The following is a 24,704-nucleotide window of genomic DNA, read 5'->3' as shown; positions in this document are numbered from 1 at the left end:
CCGCTAATTATATTAAAGCTCCCAAGGCGGCGTTTCGGAGCAGTTTCAAAATGTTTACTCAAACACCGAATTTTGGATTTACCGTTGACCTTGAGACGCATTCTTAGACTCGACCTTGACTGAAAGGAGAGACATAGATGGTAAAACATCTACTCGTGGAAGTATCTTGCCATCTACTGTTCATGTTGTGTAACTACAGTTCAGATGCACTTCAACGAGAATACATTCCCACTGTGTTTTTGGAATTTAATACAAGCGAGAGAACATGGTAGTAACAAAATAGGTAAAGGAGATGTTTCTTTGCAATTTTGTTGAATCGTTAAAATATCACGATGCTATCAAGTAAGCTCGCTGCATTACATCATAGACCCAAAAGCTTCCTGTGTCACAAAACACTTCAGTACAGATCCAGTAGGACTGAGTGACCATAAAGCGCGCGGAAGAACTTAACGGCGACGCTTACCTTCTTGCAGAAAATATCCAGTACCACGTTGGTCTTTATTATCAACACCGTCATCACCATGTTATGGTCACTGTGATGAGTTCATGAAGAACAAAGCAACATTCTTTAATTTACTTATGCATATTATAAAATAACTCCATAAGACTACCATAAAATATTGCGATAAAATGGACTTGTTTTGGTAAATGTGCGCCTAGACATTGACCATGAACTGTGATTTGTCATATTGTCAGTGATTATGAACATTGGTTATCTGTTAAATAAATGCGCTGCCTGAGCGAGCATTTCCTTTCGAGCAGACGAAAGGAATCTCTTTTGACGGTTTTCATAAATGTACTAGACTCGTAAAAGCTTGGGAGGCCGAACTGTCTGCTCTCTTTCCGGCGTGTTTAGAATTCTTAGCTATTTAGTTCGGTCTTGCTGAGGGATCCTTTAGCAACGTTTGACATAGCGTTCCAAGGTAAGATCCCTTTTTTAAACACAGTCTTGTCATCCTTAAGAATGAAATGTACATTTTAGCATCTTATGTAGTATACAATTTCTTTTATTTTACTTTAATACGAGATAATTTGATCATTCACGTTTCCATGCCTACTCAAGTTCAGTGTAAAGACGCCTTGTGGGATTTGCCATCTGTTGATCAATGTCTTATCCTCAGCTGGGCCTATAGGAAAGTTATCAGTTTTCGAAGCTAAATACGCAGTTGTCTAAGACATCCAACTTGACATCAGACTACACATCTTACACAGGTGGTCTATTCCATTAAACTTAATTTTAAAAATAAGCATGGAACAGGATCGAAGGATAATTCAAACTGCCCCATTAACTTTATTATAAAATTTAAGTACACAACTTTTCTGTATCCAATTTACCACAAATGTTACATTTAGCATTTCTTCAAACCATCCTGCAGCATACAAACTATATATATATATATATATATATATATATATATATATATATATATATATATATATATACGTTTGGTAACTGTTACTTACATTGGGACCTTCTCCTCTTTGGTGATAACGAGAATACGAATAAAGTTTCAGTCACGAATCTCGAATCCTGAAGTTAGAGAGAAGCCTTAAGTTTGTATATGAGTTTGTGCCTGAGTCCATAGTGAGAGACGGTCACGCGTGTCTCTCTTATTAGCATGGAGACGTTGAGGTAGACATTAATTATTCAATATTTTTTGCTGTTGCAGCTGTTATTGTTGTTGTTTCCTTATTACATACGTCAAACCATTTAGCGTGCATACCTTAATGTAGAACTAGGCTACGAGTAGGCTAGTAAAATAAGTAAAATATCTCTCTAATACAAAAATGTAAATATTGAAAGCATCTGCAGTATCTGGGCGACAGCAAGGCGTTTATGACAAACGTCGATATTAGACGTATCTCGACAAGTCATCAACATTCTCTCTTGTTAAATAATAAAAGCAGTGTGGTGACCTACAAATACAACAAAGCTAAAAGTACTAATACCTCATGTTATAACAAGAACAGGCTTATTTTATTTTGCTAGGGAACTTGTAGTTTACTCTCGTTTGAATGAGACATTTTCTGCGATTAGTTTATCTTAGCAGTCTGTGGTATAATATATTATCTTATATTAAATAGAAAGAAAGCAAGCAGAACACATAACTATTATGACCGAAACAAAACATGCAAATGGAATGAAAAATGATTCGACACAAAATCTGAACAATCTTCTTTGAACAGTTGGTTGTTAAGATGGCTGGCGATTCTTTGAATTCTTTGAAAGGCGCTCTAAGAACCTTTTAGACGTTACATAATTGTTTTTTTTAATGAAAGTACCGTTCCTGAATCAGTCCGGGAAAAACAAGATATGGTTTAAAAAAACAAAACAAAACACGTTCTTTAAATAGCTACCACTCATCTATGATTAGTAGGGCAATGTGAATCTATCAATCATATTATAGCTAACAACTGTATCGAAAAAGAGTACTGAAAAACTACTAATTAACAATATTGTCTTCTTAGAAACAATACAAATAAAAATAACATTGCAATATTGTCGCAGGCCTATTGCAGATGTGATGTGGTCATTAACAAACAACATTTTGTAGATAGGCTAATTCTGACCAAAGGGCTAACATTTAATAGTAAAGCATAATTTTCATTTGAAAACAGTTTTTAAATTATTCTGCGTGTGATATATCATATGTGACATAGAAATAGGTATGTTGCAGTGTTGGCCTTTGAAATGTTTTCCCTAAAATGACGTAATCTATGCATTTGCTATTCTGCTGTAGGTTACTGCCGGCAGGGCTCAAGGGCGGGACTAGGCGACATGTTTTGCAAATCACGTGACTGTGCCTTAACAAATCAACAATTACCTTGGCTTTGTTCTTCAGGGGTAACTAAAACGGTTGTAAGAATAGTTAGGACGCGCGCCTTAGAAATGTGTGAGCATAATCTTCTCAGTTCTGGCTATGTTAGTCCTCTACTGAATTTTCCCTCTCCAGACGCCTTGCATTTCTCAAATTTGCGTGGCAATGGAGCCCAACATTCCGGCCTCCCGCAGATCTACGGCAGGAGAGAGGTGTGCTCGCTCCCGTGGACTTCCCGGAGTTCGTGCACAACCCCGCCACAGACCCGCGCCTTTAGTGATAACTCTCAGCGTTTCCTCACTAACCCAGTGACTGTGACTACCAGCACTCAAAACCACAGCAAGAGTCCGCTGGGGGACTTCAGTAAATGCTACTTTCAGGATGCAAACCACAAACCAGAGGTGCCGGATAGTCAAATGACAGCGTTCGTCGGTGAACATGGAATCACAGTTCCCGCAGGCTCTACCAAATATGAAGTTTCAGGCTTGGACAGACGGTTGCAAAACATGGTGACACAAGCCGAGGTGAATTCAAATAGCCAAGCAATAATTGATGGCATTAAAGAGTCGGTACACGCCATTGTCCCAGTTCAGACCTCATCGAGTTCTCAGAACACCAGAACAGCCTTTTCCGATGGTAGGAAACTTCTTCTTTCACCTGCCATGGAAGTTATGGACCAGTTATGTCATATTATGTTTTTAGATACGTAACACAAAATACGTTACTGTTGCCTGGTGTACCATATTAAGAATGTTACACTAAGTAGAGTTATTACATGCAGTGTTATATCATCAGTAGGTGTATTTCTTTAAGATTCGCTTAATTTTTGCATATGACGAATTTTAAAAATATGTAATATTTTTGGGGAGTTATTTCCTAAAAGAAGGAAAGAAAAGAACACCTCTAATAATTTGTTTTTAAGGAAAATATATATATTTAGATTTAAAGGCCCACACAATTTATGTATGAGACACAAAGTAATTATAGCTTTCTTCTTTCCAGGAGTACCGTGGGGGCCTACACAAATTAAAGCAAGAAAGAAGAGGAAACCTTACACGAAGCCACAACTGGCTGAACTTGAGAATGAATTTATGATGAACGAATTCATAAATCGGCAAAAACGGAAGGAACTCTCGGACAGACTGGACTTGAGTGATCAACAAGTCAAGATCTGGTTTCAGAATCGCAGGATGAAAAAGAAAAGACTGTTAATGCGCGAGCATGCATTTACCATGTACTGAAAAATCAAGGTTATGGTGTTCGTGACCTCTTCCACTTAGCAATGATTTACTTGAGTGATTTAAGTAGTTAATTGCATCCGAAACCTTTAAGATAAAATTCCATTGTAAGGATATGGATATTTATTTGCAGGCGATTTATTCCAGTACAGCTTGTAGGTTTTCAGTTGGTCATGAAAACACTGATTCTTCGCATCAGGCCTGTTAACTTTTCGGCTTTTAATGTAAATGTTGATTAACTGCAGATCACATCACATATTGAATTAAAATGCAAATAACACACAACAGTTCTAATAATTTCTTGAAAACACTTTTAGAAGTTTTCTTGAAAACACTTTTTTTTTGGGGGGGGGGGGGGTTTGTGATTTTGTTGTGTTTTATTTTCAAGACGAAAATTAGAACTATTTATAAGATCTAATGTGAATCCTGGATTGTGTGCTATATGTTGATTTTATGAGATTCCTTGTTTTTGACCTGTACGTGTGTTACTGAAAATGAATAACGGATAGACGAGCGTTAGCTTTGTGTGTCTAAGATCAGGTTCGTTTATGTCGATGGAATTTCGGGTGAAATCTGAAATCAGGGACTCTCACACCTTATACATCACGTAGCATATAGATAACCTCATTTACATAAAATTGGATTAGAACACATTTATTCTAAAAGGCCTGATTTAAGTCTTACATAGGAATGCAACTTGTCATATCTTCAGAGTTACCTCTACAGTGTCACTGAAAAGAACTGTAATTTTTGGAATTACCTCAATTTATGAAACTGATTAAATATAAAAAGATACGGTGAATGTTTAAGATACTGTCTTATTAATCCTTCTAATATGACATTTATTGAACAATTATGACTGTATTATAGAAATGCAGCATGCGAGTTGCTAATAGTCTACTATGCAGATGCATGTTAGCATATTATGAGACTTGGGGGTTAACATGGCACGTTGCAGTGTACAGAAACACTATTAAGGACAACATTATTTGCGAAAGAAAATGAGTTACTGTACGTTACACGAGACATCATCAAGGGACCAAGGAGGGTAAATAAACGCACCGAAACATGGCGGACACTTTTATTTGTGTAAATATGAATCCAGATCTGTTAGATTGTACGGCTGATACTTATATAAAAAAAATGATATCAGCCTACAAAGTAAACCCCACCAACTGAGACTCCCACTGGTTTAGCTCCTTAGGGGTATTGTTAGCATTTAGTTTTAATTATCTCTTTAAAGCCATAAAATGTGTGTGTGTGTGTGTGTGTGTGTGTGTGTGTACGTATATATATATATATATATATATATATATATATATATATGTACATGTGTATGTGTGTGTGTGTGTGTGTGTGTGTGTGTGTGTGTGTGTGTGTGTATATATATATATATATATATATATATATATATATATATATATATATATATATATATATATATATATATATATATATATATATATATATATATATATAAGATCTGATCAGTAAGTTAAGTAGTTTACAGTTAGAGCCAAAAGGAATGTTGTTGTGCCTTTTATGAGAATACAGCAAGACACGGTTTGTTGGCGCGCACCAGATACAGGGCGCCAAAACAAAGTTAATGTCAAGTTAGTGTCTAATCTTGAACTGAGAAAGTGCAAATTCAGCTATCATACCACTTTACGAAAGGACAATTTAATGCGATTCATTTGAACGATATTGTTTATACTCACAACGAAGCTGTTATGAATAGTCCCGCAGAACAGGTTAAACGCCTCCAAGACCTGTTTTTCTTTTTTTCTTTTTTTTTTTTGATTCTCTAACAAAAGCTGTGCTAATGATAATTTAAAATCATTTGTATTAATTTATGATTAACTTAAAGAGTTCATAGGTTGTGAAACAAATTATATTACAGTTAGTAAACAATTTAGCAATGCATTCCTAGTTTGGCATCCGAACATTCTTTGACTAATCAATGTGTATGTATGTATCTTAACTTGTACCTTTACATATCTCAGTTTAGGTATTTACATATCTCAGTTCAGGCTAGTTTGCAAATTACAGGAAAACTGAATTAAACTAACATGCGCTTAGTTAAGATAAATTAACACAACGATACAGCATACAATGTAAGGCGTTAAGAAAAGGGTACAGTGCAATCTACCAAATACTTCACATAGTACTTTAAAACATAATTAAGATTAGTCTGAACTTTATCTGTTTGTAAAATTATGTTATTGCATTTTAATTATTCGGTAAAAACAATAAGAGGCTACATGTTGCTTTCGAAACATCTTTTGGCGCCAGTTTTGTCGATAGCAGTCTCTTCCACCTAACTTGCAGGACATTTCAGCTAGAACGCATCCCTTTGTCTGAGCAATAAAATGATTTGGGTGCTGACGGTTATTGGTGATTGCCGGGTGTGCACTGTCTCAGACCGCAGACGTTCAAAGCCAGACGAGCTGTTTTGTACTTGGCAGTGTGAATCTAGGGTCTCTTACTCCGGGATACCTTCGTCTTTTATCTGTTAAGATGCAATGTTCAACAAAAAAAGAAGGGAACAAATGGATCTTGGAATAACCAACGTCTAGAGTAAAACAAACCGTGCAGTGAGTAAAATCCAGAAACTACTACTACTATACTACTACTACTACTACTACTACTACTACTACTGCTACTGCTGCTGCTGCTGCTGCTGCTGCTGCTGCTGCTGCTGCTGCTATATTACTGCTTTTTAAAATTATTATTACTATTATACCACAATACTACATATTATTAGACGTTACTGCAGTTTGTCACATTAAACCCATCAGCAACATAAACACTTAATTTAGATATTTTAATTTAGATAGCAACATAAACACTTGGTAATTTAGATAGCTTTGCGCGTTTAAGATGCACGGTTAAAAGCGGAAAAAAGACAAAAGAAAGCAAAGCCTATTTTAAAACATTTTAAAACTGTTAGCCCATGTAAAGATGATGTCACAGAAAAGGAATGTTTTGGGGATTGGTGTTAAAACCAGGACAAAGGAGACTGGACATGATGTTGAGAAAGAAACAACAACAAGAAAATCAGCCTACTATTAAAACAGAGTATTGGGCTTAACCCTGTGAAAGCTATGTGATTCTACATGTGTCTCGTGTAGATGGAACAAAAGTTATCGTAGTGGCGGCCCATAGCTCTTCAAATGTGATGTGAGTGCTTATGAAAAAAAAAAAAGTTACAAAAGGGAACTTAATTGAGTTCATAAGAATTGTAGCCTCTATAATGTGCTGACTAAAATGGTGTTTTGCACGTTCTTTATTGTAATATGCAGAGCATATTTCTGGTGCAAGGTCTTTAATGCAGCATTTCAGCGATTGTTTACTAATGTCTTGTTATGAACATGGAATGAAATGGGGATTAACGTGGGAGATTAAAAATTGTAGGCAACCAATAACCTGCAGTGTGCGGTTACCAATGAGTTGCTCAAGACGGTTCTTAATGACTGATATTGATATATGGTAATTTCTTTACCGGATCACATGACACAATTACCTCAAGAATCGATCAAGATGAATTGCACGTCAGCCTACGTTTCCGATTTTTTCTCCCTCACGGGTCCTGTCCACACGCCTATGGTGCAATAGATGGACAAAGTTTAACCCAGTCAAGCTGCCTATTGCTGCTCCGCGACGCTAAACCGAGATATGACGGACTACGATGATCGCAGCAACTGCGCTTCTAACATGTATTTACCGAACTGTACGTACTATGTTTCGGCGCCTGATTTCTCGTCGGTGTCGTCGTTTTTACCACAGACTACATCGTGCCAAGTTAATTTTCCATATTCTTCCAACATAGCTCAAGTCCAACCTGTTCGTGAAGTGTCTTTCCGGGACTATGGACTGGATCACCCGAGCAAATGGCATTACAGGGGCAATTACGCTTCCTATTATTCAACGGAGGAGATAATGCATCGAGATCTACTCCAGTCGTCAAACCGGGCGGAAATGATATTTAAAAACGATTCCATGTACAGCCACCACGGCGGCTCAAACACGGCGTGCAATTTTTTCACCAATGTTGGCAGAAACGGAGTACTTCCTCAAGGATTTGATCAATTTTTTGAAACTATCAATGCTGAAAAGCCCAACCCCGAGCACCCCAAACAAAAGGTAGTGCCTGATGTCCCCGGAGATGCCGCATGTAATAAAGTCTCTCCAGATAGCGCGGAGCAGACTAAGAGACACCCAGCTGAAACCGCGGACGATGAATCCTCACTATCAGCTTGCGGGGACGGCAAGAGCAACGGCCCAAGTAGGTACACGCGTGAAACGTCGGTTAAAGCCGCTTCGTACTTTGAGTTTTATGTGTAGCTTTATAAGCATGCAAAGGATTTTATATACCTAGTAAGACGTACTTTGCTGTTGTAAAAAAAAAATTATTACAGCAAAGCTGTTTAGGTGGGTAATGCTGGCGACGTGTTGTGCACCTCTTCAATTAATTAGAAGATAAATAATGTAAAAAAACAAACGAACAAATGTTGCCTAATGCTGCTTGTAATAATCTTCTGGCCGGAAAGTGCCGTCTGTGCTAACGCAACATGTCTGCTGCTATACGCCTGTATTTGTTTCATAAGCATGTACAAATACAATAGCAGATTTTAAGACAGAACTGCGAGACTTTCATTGTATAGAAACGCACAAGAACAGCTCATGTGCGCGTATATTTGTGTGCGCCTGCGTACGTGCGTGTTTGTGTCAGTGCATTGTGTTTGTTCATTTATTTGCGCCTTGCTCTTCTAAATGCACTGATTATTCGTGTCCGTGTCTTTTGTTTGTGGTTTAATATTTATTAGAAAGAGTATTTGAATAAAGAGGATTTATATTTATTAGGTTTCTTAAGGCTGTTATAGAAATCATTCGGAACTGTTCGCTTTAATGTAGTCTACATGTTGGTCAGTTAAATAGCTGTTTGACCAGTCCAGCAAAGTCCCATTTCAAATGTATTATTAATCTAACTCACCTACATTTCTCTTTGTAGGCGCAAAGTCCAGAAAAAAGAGGTGTCCTTATTCAAAATACCAGATACGAGAACTTGAACGAGAATTCTTTTTCAACGTTTACATAAACAAAGAGAAACGTCTACAGTTGTCAAGAATGCTAAACCTTACAGACCGGCAAGTCAAGATCTGGTTCCAGAACAGAAGGATGAAAGAGAAAAAGCTGAACCGAGATCGACTTCAGTACTTCACTGGAAACCCTTTATTCTGAAACACGACATTGCCCACTTTGGTAGACCAGTTCATGGCTTCCAGTGTCATGATTATGCAGACTATGTTGCTGGGACATTATACATTCAACCAAATAAAACATGCAATCTAAAGCCGTTCCTAGGTCTGATGTATATTTTTAACTATGCAAAGCATTTGGTACTAGAAGAAAGAACTCTTACCTCAGTGAAAATTATACACCGTTTATTTAAGGTGAATGTAAATTGATCCATAAAAAGCAAACATTCTCAAAATAAGGGTACCTCGACAATCTTTTCATACTCTGTTGTTTAATGGTGAATGCCACTGAAATGTAACCACATTGTATATTATTTATTGCAATTTACATGGTACATAGAAGGCTACGTAAGTCACATCCATTGCAGTAAGCAAAAAATAATTTTGATTACAATAATCAATACATATTTCAATTATAGTAGAATTGTGTATGCATTTGTTTGATAGTAGCATGTCGTGTATTGGTGTATTAAATAAAACATTAAAAGTCAAAATTCTTTTGAAGGTTTGCCTTAAGCTTGTGTTTTATGGTGAGATGCAAAATATTTAATTAAAAATGTTTCCAACATCTTAAATGATAGAACCATGAATATACATTAGAAGTATATTTCAGATACCCCCAAAACGATGACATTTTAAAGAACAGTAATGTTTTTAGAAGTGTAGTCTAGGGGTGTCCTGGAGCAGAGCAACATTCTCCAAGCATAAAGGAACTCCAGAAAGCCCGTACGTGACTTACGGGTTTATACGTTTTTGTTCTTTTACACTGTAGTTGTTTACCAAACCTTGAACCGTGTCTAGACAGTTCAATAAAGTCTAGCTGTAAAGGTCTAAATTGGGGGCCATTGTACCCTCTGGCCAGTCCAAATGCGAGTCTTCTCCAAAAGCTCTGTATGCTACAGATGTTCTTTTCTAGGTTGTGGCGGTGCACAATCTAGACAGTGAGTAGCATTCACGAAAAAATATGTAATCTATACTACAGAAAATGCCCGGCCACTGAATTAGAAATTCTGGGATGTCGCCTCACGTAATTTCTGTGTGCAGGCTGCTGTGGAGTATAGGCAGTCATTTGCGTCAGAATAGGCTGAGACGTGACTGTTGATAATAACATCCCCACCACCACGTTTGAATTATCGTACACTGAAATGTGCCTTGAAATATGAAAATCGTATTTGAACTTCCATGATGTCAAGGTCGTCACCCTTAACCCTTTTAAATAAGAATAGGCGCCTTTTAGCTGTTCTCGATGAGAAACTACGCCCTCTGAGAAATACCGCAGTGCAGCATAATCCAACATGGCTGCACAGCGCTGCTTCCTTCCATTGAAAACAAGCACATTCCTCAGCCCACGGTTCCGATCGACTAAGCCCATAATGATGTTAAAATAGTTGCATGGCCGTGACTCAATGACAGAAAACATTATATAAAAATAACGCTCTTTACTATAGTCTACACTGAAAAATGAAACCGGTCGTTATGTTTGCAGGCTACACCACCGCAACCTTCAACTTTAGCTCTGAGCACGCTCGCGTTTTTTTTAAGGCCAAAATAGCGGTAACCAACGAAGAGCACCCCTCTTTCCTGAAAAGCTTCTTTGACCATGTGTTCTCTTTTGTCTTTAGCTCAAGGTTTGGGGCGAAATCACAGAAAACGTTTCAGAAATGCAACCGCAGCCGAATACAACAAAGAATGGTCTGTTTCACTCGTGTCAAATTTACTATTAATGCAATGGTAAACATTTTCATGAATAGATCGGTCACGACGCAGATTTCCCCCAGGGAAGCTTGAACATTTGTATTTATTTATTTTTGTACAGTACTGAATAATACATCCTAAAAATACACCCTGGATTAGTCAACCTAACACATAAACCTGTTAGGTGTTCTATGGACTGGTGTAAAATAATGATCGTATCTATCTTGATTGCTAATATTTCAGGGTCCGGCATAAAATTAAAGGCTATTTGTTCTGTGTACTCTTTCTAGAATTTTCAAATTATTCAACACATGAAAAAATAGTCATTGTTTTCTGAATATGCGAGTCATCTACATGCAAAAAATGCCTAGAGTTCATGATGAAAATAATATTAGGCAATCCGTGTAAATTGGAAAGTGAGCCATAGCCTGCTTTGTTGATTAAATTTGTAAAATGGTTGATTTACATGAATTTTTCTCTTTGCGTCTTCGCTGAGTTGTTAGTACAGCTAGCAGCCACATAGGGGCGCGCTTACAGCAGGTTTTGAGCGCGTGCTTTTGTGTCTTACAGCTACTGTGATCTTGATTGAAGGAACTGAAATTCAAAGTTAATTCATCTGAAGTTTTGTACGAACAATGTCATTTTGCACTCTTTTAAATGCAATTTAAATACATACATAAGTAGACTATATAGTCGATATTTTTCCACCACACCTCCCCAAAAAAGAAAATTCCAAACCCTAGGATGTTTGAGAAGACTGTTATCGTAGGCTCTATTGCTATATATCAGAGAATTAATGTAGCTCTAATTTCTAAACGTTTATTAAACATCTTGACTAATCATTTATCTTTAGATGAATGTTATGTTGTGTTAATAACAGAGAAAAGGGGCGGCATCAGTAAATTATTCTAATAATCTGTGTACATGTGTACGTGCATACACAACGCAAGGAACACGAAATACTGAATTATAATAATATATAATTAAGTAAAATATTTACTGTCATCTTTGCCTGATAATTTGAAAATAATTGTAGTTTACTAAACCTATTTATGTGTAGCAAAAAAGTCACAATATAAACGTTCTGTAATAGACCTTTTATAATTTGGGTAAGATATTTACAATTAGATTCAGATGTGCTATCGAATCATCGATAAGATCTCCCAGTATATGGAAATTGCCTATACAAGTTTTATTAAGGATATCCGAAAATAATAACATATCAAGAGCATTAAAAATAACTCAACCTTTGGTTAATACTAAATGCAATATATATTTAACCCCACAGCAGCGTAAGCATGTTGCATAAAACAAGTCATTGCACTTTAAAGTGCAAAATATATAAATGGATTAAAATACATCATCTGAAATGTCTAATTTTAGATTTTTTGCAATAGCCCAGTCTACGTTAAGCAGCCCCGATCTTAAAGATTGTTTGGCATACCTTTTACACCTTATATCTTGTGTTTAAAATAACTATTCATATCATTCATATATATTGTTATCAAATGTCATAATAAAATCAGTTGATTAATTTTTAAATAACGTAATCAATACCCTATCAACATTTACTAGAATGAAATGCGGGCTTCTTTTGATTACGTACATTTTCCAGCTGTTTGTGTACGCATCAGCTTTGCAAACAGATATACGCACATTTCTTGGTGTTATTAAATCAAGATTAGCATATTGCAAAAATGTGGACTACACGTATATTAACAGGTATCAAATGTAAAAATGATTGCTGACCAACAGATACGCAATGGCTCTGTTTAGATTACATTTTATGCCCCTTTGTTCGAAAATAATAGTATTTTTAAAAACCATTTATTCTACAAAGTCCATTTCAGATGCAACATTTAAGTCTGTTCTTCCTTTCATGCACAATTTGCAGTCAGAAACAGACCTGAATTGCAAAAAGTGAAAATTTGTTTTATCGAAATGTATTCCTACGTCTAGACACACTTACTACAGTACTCGATTTCTAGAACCTTCAAATGAGAAAAAAAACACGTTTAAGTATGTCGATATTTATTTTTGCACTTTAATTCTTATACATGCTTATTTTTTTACTTTTGGGTTCTAACATAAGCATCTGTCCCGGTGATATTTGAAGCATTTTGTTGTGGTTGACTGATAAGTGTTGAACACGCATCAAACCACGATCACACATAATTAACAATGAACGTGTTTACCACACGGCTGGAGGGAAACCTATTTTAAAAGAGTAGTCTTTTAAACCAGTTCTCAGAGACATTTTAAACCAAAATAAGTCATTTTCCTAATCCTGAAACGGTGCAAACAAAGTTTCTGTACACTAGATTAAGGTGAATAATCTGAATCATGAAGTAATTTATTAATTAGACTCATTTGTATAAAACAAAATCATATAGCCAACATAAACACGTTTTAAGTTAAATACCAAATACTGCTTCTGAATATTGTCTTATTATCGCTATTGTTGTTGTTTCACAAATTAGCCTTGTTGAGCGGTGCAGTCTGAGCCAGGAATAAAGTTCACAGGAGGCTTTCGGAGGAAGGACATTAGCAAAAAGCACAGCATGCATCGCTCGCGTGTGTCGTCTATATATCTCTGAACAAATGAATACATTTAGCCAGATTTTGTAGATGCGTGCGCCAGAAATAAAAAAGGGAATAAATAATAAAAAATACATATATAATGTATCATGGAGTGACTATCATATCATGTTTATATATATATATATATATATATATATATATATATATATATATATATATATATATATATATATATATATATGTATATATATATATATATATATATATATATATATGTATATATATATATATAGAGAGAGAGAGAGAGAGAGAGAGAGAGAGAGAATGTATGCTAGAGTGACTAATATATAATGTTGTCCGTTGTACCTCGTAATTTTCTGTTAGTAAGAAAGGTATTTCTTACATTTTTTAAAAATGTATTATATGTGTGTGTGTGTGTGTGTGTGTGTGTGTGTGTGATAATATATATATATAAATATTATATATATATATATATATATATATATATATATATATATATATATATATATATATATATATATATATATATATATAGTTTTCAGGTACTACAGTGTTGTTAAGTACACGTAATCTTTAAGGTGACAGCACATATCTATAGTTTCCTGATCACTACAATCGTACAAGCGTACCATATCTACCCTATCTTCCGTCTTACAATGGTCTTACAATCCGTCTTACAATCTTTTAATGGTCTATATGGTCGAAATACCACACGAAATATTTTTCATCTTGAACTTGATTTGGATTTCGAAATGGATGTGCTTGCGAGCATAGTTTACTGTTGTTGTCCTATTAGTCAGTACAACTGCATCTATGCTTCCCAAATCTTTGGATTTTTTTTAATTGTATGTCAAGCAGAGAGAGATTTTGAAATGCCCTTAGCCCTTTGTCCGTCTCGGAACCAATTTCAAGTCCGTGTTCTAGGTGTCGCTGTTGACCACGTCTGAAACTTCAAATCATGTGCCAGTGCGCACACGTGACGGGGAACAGCCTGCGTCTCAAGGCCATTTTCAAATTTCATTGGTGAGATTGTCATGTGGTTGCAGAGAGACCCTCTGGGTTACACGGGGATTGTTTTGCTAGATATGTCAGCCTACAAAGGACACCTCTGTCTTCTTTAAAACCTCTCCAAAATGTCCTTTCCCAACAACTCTCCTGCTGCTAACACGTTTTTGGTAGATTCTTTGATTGGTGCGTGCAGAACAGATAGTTTCTATTCCAGCAGCAACATGTATGTGGCATCCAGTGCAGAATTGGGGAGTTATGGAATGCAAACGTGTGGACTCCTGCCGTCTCTTGGCAAACGGGGGGAAGTAAACCACCAAAATATGGGCATGAACGTCCACTCGTACATACCTCAGATTGATAACTGGGTAGATCCGAGTAGATCCTGCCGAATAGAACAACCATCTAACCAGATGCCCACTTGCACGTTTTCACAAAACATAAAAGAAGAGAGCAACTGCTGTATGTACTCCGACAAGAGAGCAAAGGTCAACTCGTCCGAGATGCCCGCGTACTCAAATCTCATCTCCGACCCGTGTACCGCTGAAGGTCCAGAGATTCCGGTCCCCGGTTATTTCAGACTGAGCCAAACTTACACTACGGCGAAAAGTCAGGAATATAGCCACGAGACGACTAGTCCCAATACGTTGATGCAGCTAAACCGACTGACTCCCAAACCGCATTCTACGCCCTTTGTCGAAGTGGAAAAGAAAGTCCCCGAGATACAGCAGGATCGGGAGACGAGGACTCCAACCGCCGTGCAGAGTACGGAGCCAAAGGCAAGTTCTCAGGAGGAGAAGAATTGCTCTACTGAGGCGTCTGCCTCCAGCCCGGAATTGCCACACAAGGAAGCGAAAGGTGGGTACAATAAAAGGATTAATCGCGTCGCGGTGTAATACGAACGCTCCAGCCTCATAAAACCCAATATAAAACACAAACAACCCGAAAGTCGTAATGTTTAATGAGAGGCTTACTCAGGTTGCAGTAAAAGACTTTACAGGAAACGACGCCGTGCGTTAACATAGAATAGCCACCTTTTGTTACCGGTTGCTTTTAAGCCTCTTTTATTTGGACGGTGTGCGAGTCAGCGAAATGTACTTGGACAACAAATTCTTTACAACACAACGACATCCATTTTATTTTTAACTGATTTCCAGAGATACACATTCTAATATTTTGTTACTATAAGAAAACACTGTTTTCATCCGTCTTTAAATTTTGGTCATCTTGCTGGTGTGAGAATAAGTATATGAGCATATTGTCATTGGAACTTAACCTGGAATAAGACACAGTAGGTTAGCCATTTGTGTTCGCGTGATTATATATAAATCCACTTTTGTTTTAGAACATGCAATGCCTTTAAAAATCCTTGTTGTGCACAGCGAACATAACGTAAAACACATCAGCCACGATCAGAGAGCTTTCGTGCACGTTATAATGGTCTACAGGATTATAATAAATGAGAGTGTCATATTCTGCCTGTATGAGCGTATTCACTGAGATCTGAGGAGTTGTATTTGTGTCTGCTGTAGGTGAGTAATAAAGAAGCGGCAAACAGCGGGACATTCGTGCTGAGTAATTCCCCTGTCTGCATCTGTTTGTTTTCCAGAGTGCAAACCAGACACACCGACGAGCAACTGGTTAACTGCAAAGAGTGGAAGAAAAAAGAGATGTCCCTATACAAAACACCAGACCTTGGAATTAGAAAAGGAGTTTTTATTCAACATGTACCTGACTCGAGAGCGCCGTCTAGAGATCAGTAAGAGCGTCAACCTCACTGACAGACAAGTGAAGATTTGGTTCCAAAACCGCAGAATGAAGCTTAAGAAGATGAGCAGAGAAAACCGAATCCGGGAACTCACTTCCAATCTCACTTTTTCATGAACACAGACGTGAACTACCCGACTCAACCCCTGCGTCTTCGTGTCTGTTTGAAAATATTCTAACGTGATGCTGAGGAACCAGGGACATGGTTTCATTTCTTTTTCACGTTCAGATACTGTGATTGTTGTTACGTCGGAATTGCTTTTTTTACTTGATTGTATTCAAGTGGCATAAAATGATGTTTTGTATATAGCTTGTATTCCACAGGGTATGGAGTGGTCTTAACGTATGAAACGTGGCAGAAACACAAAATCGTTGTGTATTTGTTTTCGTTGGAGACAAAAGATAATGACGTACGGGACAACACTGAGATTAATGGAAAACATGACTTTAGACGAAAAGCACATATACTGTTTTTCAGTGAAGACTGTCCATTCTTCTTCGACGGAACGTGTAGATTTAGCCTATGCGAAATATTTCCGTGTATAAGGTTCTGTATAGTACGTGTGATATCTGTTGTTAAAATATGTACCTCCAGTGCATGTTTGTGGCATGTATCCTGTAATAAATAGATTGTCAAAATAGATCTTTATGTAATCAATGTTTCATATAACCCCCACTAAAGTCCAAACCACACGGCGTGAAATATGACACGAACTTTAAACATTAATGGTCTGGTTTTGTCGCTCTTTTTGTCTATGTAAAATAGATTTTATTTTTTCAATATTTTTTCATTGGTGTAATTCTACCTCAAAAATACATATTACGGGTTACGTTTAAGGTTATTGGCTTGAATGGTGTATTCGTAAATAATGCCAAGTTGTAACGATTTACAAAACAGCCTACTTTTAAAGAAACCCCACTTTTTAAGCATTAAAAACATTAGTCACATACGCGATGCGTCAACTCAAATGTTGATCATGAATGTCAAAATAAAACCAATACGTTTTTGTAATCGTAAATAGGGAATCTTAGATGTCTGTGTTCGTGTTCCTTTTGCGAAACAGTTACATTTAAACAATAAAGACCTTGTTCATGTACAGTTAAAATTCACAGTTACAGTTAATTAATAATTAGAATTTTATTTTGAGAACCGACTTATGAATTTATAAATGGATTGCATTTTAAACTCTTGCATAATATAAACAACCCTGTAGAAATTATAGTTAACATATCATACGGTGTGCCTTCGAACGCAAATATAGCCTGACTCTTATTTCATACGCAGAAAATGGACACCTTAATCACAGATAAGAGGCCTATTTGGGATTGGTACGTGGAGTATATAACATACTACAACACAATCTATGTGTTGTCAAAAACAAATGTTGCAAATGTTGCACTGGAACCTCCACCCCAAATTAAGAATTTTATATTTCCTTTTTTTATTTTTAAGACGGTTTCACTTGTGAACTTTGTCTAGCTCTTTCTCAGTGACGCGCGCGCGCGCGCACACAAACACACACACACACACACACACACACAACTGCACGCACTGCTTGCTCACATGCATATTTTATAAGGAAAAGACAAAAATCATATGCTGTAATACAATTCTCTCAATAAGTCCACATTTGAAAATATTCACCTCTTTATCACATTATGTCCTTCTATCTACTTTCTAAGGCAAAGTACAGTGTTCATAAAAAAAAAACTGTCAGAATAATGAATAATACATGCATTACAATAATAAAGTTATTGGCAAAAAAGTGTTGACAAATTACTATATACAATCGTATTAATATTTACCAACTGGCGAGGACTCTAATTAATGATCAAAACAAATCTGGGGCGGATTATAAATCGACGTTTTTTAACATTTCGGTTTCGTTAAATGCAGTTATAGACACATAGGCCTATTCTACTTTGTAACGCAAAGGGTCCGTTTTATTAAGGGCACATTAATGCATAATCAAATGCACCTCATAAAGATTTTATTGATAGAACATAAAAACATTATGAGCTTCTCCTCAATACATACATACAATCAGTATACAAATATTACGTCCTGTGTGAAACTTACAACACTACCTTTACAAATGTAATGGCTTATCTTTGAAAAAACAGAGACCGTTTATAAAATATAAGAATCGGCGAAGAAACCCGGTTATTACATTTATTTTACGAGGACTTAAAACTCACTACTCTATAAAATAGCTTACTTTACAAGGTCTGAGTATATGACATATCTCATGACGAGAACTTGTAATGTTTTATATTCAGCTGGAATAATTTGCTATGCAGGTATCAATGTGAGAGCCGATAGGGCAATAAATGGGTGTATTAATCTGACTAAGAAAAAATAGTCCGCAGTAATCTCCATTTGAGCAACACATTAAAACACACATTTTTGGACAGCAGAACGGACTTCCGTTATATCTATTTTTACAAAATCAAATCTTAATCCTTAGCCCAGTTAAAAGACAAAATCAAACATACCGTTATCAGCGGATTGATTTACTCTCTGTATTGGTAAATATGATCACGTGATTCATGTAACCAATCACTGAGGATGAAGCCAGCAAAAATACTTAAATGATTGTTCGGAGGCAAGGTTTCTGTAACAGTGTAACCTTTTATATGACTACGAAGGGATCCAAATATGTCGACTAGTTCAACTCTTAGCAACTATTATGTGGACTCTATAATGGGGCACGAGGCGGAGGATGTCTATGGAGCGCGATATGTCCAGAGCTCGCATTCTGTGTCTTCCAGGCCATCAGGTGTAGGGGAAAATACTGATTTTGCATCTTGCAGTTTTGCTCCCAAGACAGCTGTATTTCCTACGTCCTGGTCCTCGGTTCATTCACCGTCTACGGCTACAGTATCCGGAATTTACCATCCGTACGTTCACCAGTCCCATATCGCCTGTACAGACAACAGATATGTACGATCCTGGGTCGATCCAATCTCAAACCATGTGTCGTTCCCCGGTTTTCATTCGCCTAGTCGACATTGCGGGACAAAGGCTGAAAGTTTACCGTCGAAAAGGACTGAGAGCTCAGTGTTCGAAGCAGAGGCTACGGGAGCACCCGATTACAGCTGCAGCGCGGTGCCGGAGTGTGCAGAGAAAGCTACCAAAGAAAACGCTGGCAATGATATTTCGAGTCAAAGCGAACTCAAAGACGAGAAACAACAACTTGACCCAAGTAAGTAAAAGAAATTGCCCCGTGATTTACAACGTCAGAACTGTACGAGCAGGGTGTGTAAAGCTGGAGGTTTTACTAACCAATAAAAGTGTCTGAACTCTTACCACGGGCCCAAAGAAATGTACAGCCGATAGCTGTAAACCGGGTATTTAAAACAAGCTAGTATAATATCTGCATTCACACAATCAGTTATGACCATCGCTAATCATTTAGCCAGATTAAGAAAAATATAGATCAGTTCATTATTTTATGTGGAAATTGCATTTTATGTGGTTTATCCAGTTGTTTTCCTTTTGTACCCTTGTCCTTCTTCCTTTTTTATATTTTACAGAGAATCCAGCAGCAAACTGGATTCACGCTCGTTCAACGAGAAAGAAACGATGTCCCTACACAAAATACCAGACTCTAGAACTGGAGAAGGAGTTTCTTTATAACATGTATCTGACAAGAGATCGCCGTTACGAAGTTGCGCGGATTTTGAATTTGACCGAGAGGCAGGTTAAGATCTGGTTCCAGAACAGAAGAATGAAAATGAAGAAGATGAACAGAGAGCGGAGCAGTAAGGACTCGCAATGAATATCAGTGTTGCCGGATGCACGCCTCGCCAAGTGTCCTTTCTGTATATGTGTAATATGTTAAGTGTAGATCCGAGCCGGGGCGTCATTATTTTTGGGTGTCCAAGTCCGTCATTTATGGAAATAATCTTACATTAGAGTTACCTTGGATTGGCTATATAGCTTATAATGAGTCTTAAAATATTTTTAAATGGTTTGTCCTTGAAACAAATACAGGATTTTTTTTCAGACACGAGTGTCTTGCTTCTTCAACAGCTGTGCACGCAAGCAGTGTGCACGCGCATGTTAGACGTGTTTTGACGTTGGGTGTAAGACTAATTAATCTTAATGGTGTATAGGGCATTGTGGGAGGAATCGATTTGCCTATTCATTGAGCTTAGAATATAGTGCAGACCCCCTACACCAATATAGTATAAATTAAGTAGACCAAGCAACTACGGCCTAAATTAACCCCTAAATTCTGGGGTTTATCACGTTTTTGTTCAATTTATTTAGATTCTAAAATGTCGTTGGAAACTAGACCAATGGTCCAACATCCAGGGACCTTTTGCGCTAAGGCACATTTATCTACATCAGTTACGTAAAGAAAACTATAACACTACGTGGATTCACAGTCGCATTTACTGGTGGCCGAGAGCGTCCTCTTGGTAGAAATGAATGAACTACGTGTTTCCTTTCCATTCTCACAACAGTGTTAAACTGTGTATTCGTTATTAACGAAGAAAGCACTTATATGCACTGCAAAACTCTAAATGAATCATACAGGGCCCGGATGATGGGTCAACATAGCTTGCCGAGTTTTTAAAACCTTTTTTAGACAACGAATGTGCACGCTCTGGATGAGGTTGAACAAAATCTGTTTTTCGCTTTTTGAACCGAATGTTCACTAATAAATACGAAGCGCTTGGACTGCATATTCTGCGTGTTGCATCATTGAAAAAAATCCACTTTAGTCCAAAGTCCAATGTCCAAAGGAAAATTCCATTTAATACTGAGCACAAGAAATAACGCTTATTGTTATGGTGCATCAGTAGGCCTAATAAACCATTCATGATTGATAAATATGTGTTGTAGAGAGCCCTAATTTATTTTCAAGAGTTGCTTTAGAATTACTTTAGAGCAGGAAGAAACGGGCTCCAATAAACCCAAAGAGATGGCTAGACGTCTGGTCTAAATGAGTTTATGGTCGAAAACAGTAATTGCACTCCGCTTTGAAAACGTTCTAGTTGGGTGTTTGTGTCTGTTACTGACCAACAAAAATGCAGCCACTTTTCTACGGGGTGTCTGGTCGATAAATTGTCTGTCGGGTAGACTGAAAAGAAATCGACCCCCAACACACAGAAAGTCACGTTTATTCACCAAATACATTTCCACAGAGGGGCGGTAACACTTAACTTTGACTGTCGCTTGAAATTCTAGTTTCGACTAACAAATACGTACATTTCCAGCAGAGGAAGATTCGTTTTAGAATACTGATAAAAACCTATCAAAAGCATTTACACTGTTATTATAGTCAAAAGATAGTGCTCTAATACTCTCCTCTTCCTCCTAAACAGTCAAACTTTCATTAAAACAGTAAGCAAACTGGACGCATTTTCTGGATAAGCCTAATACTAATATAATATTGAACCAATAATGCATTTATTACACCCTCTGAGCACATATAACCCAAGTGTTTATTTCAGTTCTTGGTGTTAATCGACCTGCAACGGGAGAGTCATTGTAACTTAACTTATCAATTAATGAAAAGTGGTACGAATGTGGACATTTTTACCGCTAGAGGGCAATATAGACCACTGGATGTGTTTTAGGATAAACAAGCATGTTATAAAGTGTACATAAACAACGTCTTAATTTCATATAAGTGGGTGCGGATAAATACAAGGCACGTTTTTGCCAAACTGTTATACCTAACTTACTGCAGGAACAGCTCGTGAGCAAAATCAGACGCAGTTGCTAAAGTTTAAGACACTGTTACACATTATAAGGATGGTGTTGAATGAAGTGATCATTTTGATATTGCGCGGCAAATCATGAACATAGCAAATCAGATTTAGATAGATAGATAGATAGATAGATAGATAGATAGATAGATAGATAGATAGATAGATAGATAGATAGATAGATAGATAGATAGATAGATAGATAGATAGATAGATAGATAGATAGATAGATAGATCTTACCTTACAGATTGTTCTTACTACCCTCCCACAACCACAGTGATTTTTGTAGTATGTAGTATCAAGTAAAAAAAAAAATGCAGTCCTAATTGTACTTTTACATAGCCTACTTACTTAGGCCTACTTATAACGCATTCTAGTTTGAGTATGGCCGTAGTTGTTTAGCAAGCACACGTTTAATTAATTCTTTTTCTATATGCATATTTTTCTTCTATGCAGTAAATATGGGGTGAATGAACAGTTAAATAAAAAATTCCGCAAATAGCAAAACGTGCTGCACTCGATATGGATCCGAATCTATGTTAAAAGGATACAGCGCGTTCTATTTTTGCTAACATTTAGACTTCAATAATAAGTTAGACTTCGATTAAAAAGGTTTAGTTCAATAACTGTACAAAGCAGAGTGTAAGACAATAACCGCTTCACAGTTAAATGGACCTGCTGAAACTGTACATATTGGCTAGAATTTAGTCTTATCCAGTGTGATTGAACTGTACTTTAAAACTTTATAAGATCATTATAGGTTAGATTTGGTGTAAAATATCAAAATATCAGTCCACTAATTTTTCACAAATAAGACTTATGGTCTATAATTTAATTCATTTTGAATTGAATGTTATAATTGTATTTTAGCTACGCCACTCCGCTAAAATTATTTCTAAATTTTAGGGATTTCTTCTAACGTTAAAAAGGAATGGGGCCAAAATAAAATATGTTTTAAAAATATGCTTCGGTAAACTGAAATCTTATGAAGTAAAATATTGCCCGTCTTTGCTTCAAGACATCAGTGTAACACGAGGCGACACACTCGACTATGACCCTCTTTTGCTCTGTGATCCATGTCTTAAAGAAAATGTGTTTTGAGGTGTGCCTGGACGCCGTAATTGCACCGAATTGCTCCCTGATCGCGAGCGTGGGCAAATGCGCGAGCACACCAAATACACCGGTCAATAACAGTGGTCTTCAATCATATTTGATTCCTCTGACATTTATTAACAGTGTGACAGTACAAATGAGTTCCTACTTTGTCAGCCGCTCTCAGCACACACCGGGCAAGGCATTTCCTCTCATGGGACTTTTCCACTAGATGCGTGCCATGCATGCGATGGTTCTTGGCAATGGTGAGAGTTTCCAGCGGCCTGAACAGCTACAACAATTTTATCTTCACGGGCAAGTCGCAATACAGAACGCAAGTTATCAGCCAAATCCTTGTGGAATATCGTGCCATAGCCGCCGCTGTAAATTTTACGGATACGATAACTTAAAAAGACAGCGGCTCTTTACGACACCGCGAGAGGCCGGCCTGCAACAATACCCCAACTGTAAATCGTCCGATTGTAATAGTGGCGCAGCACCAACGCGCTAAATCAGCGCGCGCCTCCTTCCCTTGCATGAGACCTCAAGGTTGGCTGTAGTTAATTCTGCTTTCAGATCACGCACGGACCTTTAGCTCGCCTTGTTTTTGTGGGCACCAGGCCTCTCTATAAGAACAGTCCTGCAATCAGGTCAGGTTTTTTTGTTTTGGTTTGGGTTTTTTTTTTTGTTTGTTTGTTTTTAAACTTAGAAACAGTTACATTTTTGACGGTTAGTAGCACACGTTGCTGAATTCAGGAAAAGACAGTATAGGATATGAACTGCTTGCATTGTTTTGGCTTCCTCAAGGTGCAGTGGAGGAAACAGAGACAGGCAGACATACATACCAGCCCGGCAGCTGAAGTGGGAATATTGGCTGAGTTCCTATGTTCCATCCTGGGGAAATTAAGACTTCTCTCTCTCACACACACTCACTCCCATGAGCGACAGATGTTCGAAACAAAAGAAAATCGAAATGAATAAACAACAACAACAACAACAAAATCACATACCAATTCTGCTCTCATCGGATTGTTCTTATTTTTTTTTATATCTCAATTTGTTTCCTGTGTTATTGTAAAATATAGCTTTTAAGATATGGCATTTGATTAAATATGGTATGATATCATTTTGGTGTGATATCATATTTAATCTATAACGTAAAATATTATAGAAGTGTATTATTCCAGGTTTTCAAAAATTTGTTTATTTTATAATGCCGTTTTGTAAATTTTTCATCAGTTAAAACCAGACTATGTTGTGGTTCGTTGCTACAGTCCGCTCTTTTACTCTCTAAATAAAAGTTGCTATTTGAAATTTGAAATGAACGTGAAATTAAATTTCCTTTAAATATACCCCAAAACAAATGCATTTTTCTGTATTGCTGTAGTATTTGTCAGATTATATTGCACCGTTTTTACAGAAGGATGATGTCATTATTCTGTTTCAGCAAAGCAATTTTATTGCATGTTTGTTTGTTTATTCGTCTATCTATTTTTTCCACATGTCTGCCTCGTCCATTATGCGCAGAATAGAGAGACTTTGC

The 24,704-nt window shown here is 37.0% G+C and overlaps 5 protein-coding genes across 6 annotated transcripts in view; all 5 read left to right on the top strand.

Moving 5' to 3' along the window:
• hoxd13a (homeobox D13a) overlaps positions 1 to 23 on the top strand; it is a 2,862-nt gene extending 2,839 nt beyond the window's left edge. Inside the window, exon 2 of the mRNA XM_035523542.1 lies at positions 1 to 23. This exon is cut by the window's left edge and continues 1,188 nt beyond it. The gene's annotated coding sequence lies outside the window, so the exon portion shown is untranslated.
• A 2,362-nt stretch (positions 24 to 2,385) lies between these two features.
• Positions 2,386 to 4,856, top strand: hoxd12a (homeobox D12a). The gene is made up of 2 exons (XM_027018052.2): positions 2,386 to 3,455; positions 3,822 to 4,856. The coding sequence occupies exons 1-2, from the start codon at positions 2,780 to 2,782 to the stop codon at positions 4,058 to 4,060; spliced, it is 915 nt and encodes a 304-aa protein (XP_026873853.2). The 5' UTR covers positions 2,386 to 2,779; the 3' UTR covers positions 4,061 to 4,856.
• Positions 4,857 to 6,436: 1,580 nt separating this feature from the next.
• On the top strand, positions 6,437 to 9,819 carry hoxd11a (homeobox D11a). 2 transcript variants are annotated; one of them, XM_027018053.2, is made up of 3 exons: positions 6,437 to 6,651; positions 7,673 to 8,342; positions 9,069 to 9,819. In XM_027018053.2, the coding sequence occupies exons 2-3, from the start codon at positions 7,733 to 7,735 to the stop codon at positions 9,296 to 9,298; spliced, it is 840 nt and encodes a 279-aa protein (XP_026873854.1). In that variant the 5' UTR covers positions 6,437 to 6,651; positions 7,673 to 7,732; the 3' UTR covers positions 9,299 to 9,819. The 2 variants fall into 2 exon arrangements, with proteins under 2 accessions (XP_026873854.1, XP_026873855.1); XM_027018054.2 differs by lacking the exon at positions 6,437 to 6,651 and having other exon boundaries at positions 7,149 to 7,787; positions 7,887 to 8,342.
• A 4,304-nt stretch (positions 9,820 to 14,123) lies between these two features.
• Positions 14,124 to 16,987, top strand: hoxd10a (homeobox D10a). Its single transcript, XM_027018028.2, has 2 exons — positions 14,124 to 15,435; positions 16,187 to 16,987. The coding sequence occupies exons 1-2, from the start codon at positions 14,706 to 14,708 to the stop codon at positions 16,459 to 16,461; spliced, it is 1,005 nt and encodes a 334-aa protein (XP_026873829.2). The 5' UTR covers positions 14,124 to 14,705; the 3' UTR covers positions 16,462 to 16,987.
• Positions 16,988 to 17,948: 961 nt separating this feature from the next.
• On the top strand, positions 17,949 to 21,039 carry hoxd9a (homeobox D9a). Its single transcript, XM_027018063.2, has 2 exons — positions 17,949 to 19,550; positions 19,882 to 21,039. Exons 1-2 carry the CDS (start codon positions 19,004 to 19,006, stop codon positions 20,124 to 20,126), a joined length of 792 nt encoding a protein of 263 aa, XP_026873864.2. The 5' UTR covers positions 17,949 to 19,003; the 3' UTR covers positions 20,127 to 21,039.
• The last annotated feature ends 3,665 nt before the right edge of the window (positions 21,040 to 24,704 follow it).

Source organism: Electrophorus electricus, chromosome 2 (assembly GCF_013358815.1).
Source record: "Electrophorus electricus isolate fEleEle1 chromosome 2, fEleEle1.pri, whole genome shotgun sequence".
NCBI lineage: Eukaryota > Metazoa > Chordata > Actinopteri > Gymnotiformes > Gymnotidae > Electrophorus > Electrophorus electricus.
Note: the sequence above shows the minus strand (reverse complement) of the source record. Positions and strands in the feature narration are given on the sequence as shown.

Excerpts from the sequence above, each read along its gene's own strand:
- hoxd12a (XM_027018052.2), top strand. The coding sequence starts at position 2,780 with ATGTTTTGCAAATCACGTGACTGTGCCTTAACAAATCAACAATTACCT. Across the intron at positions 3,456-3,821 it reads CAGAACAGCCTTTTCCGATG|GAGTACCGTGGGGGCCTACA; the intron begins GTAGGAAACTTC and ends TCTTCTTTCCAG.
- hoxd11a (XM_027018053.2), top strand. The coding sequence starts at position 7,733 with ATGACGGACTACGATGATCGCAGCAACTGCGCTTCTAACATGTATTTA. Across the intron at positions 8,343-9,068 it reads CGGCAAGAGCAACGGCCCAA|GCGCAAAGTCCAGAAAAAAG; the intron begins GTAGGTACACGC and ends TTCTCTTTGTAG.
- hoxd10a (XM_027018028.2), top strand. The coding sequence starts at position 14,706 with ATGTCCTTTCCCAACAACTCTCCTGCTGCTAACACGTTTTTGGTAGAT. Across the intron at positions 15,436-16,186 it reads GCCACACAAGGAAGCGAAAG|AGTGCAAACCAGACACACCG; the intron begins GTGGGTACAATA and ends TTTGTTTTCCAG.
- hoxd9a (XM_027018063.2), top strand. The coding sequence starts at position 19,004 with ATGTCGACTAGTTCAACTCTTAGCAACTATTATGTGGACTCTATAATG. Across the intron at positions 19,551-19,881 it reads GAAACAACAACTTGACCCAA|AGAATCCAGCAGCAAACTGG; the intron begins GTAAGTAAAAGA and ends TATATTTTACAG.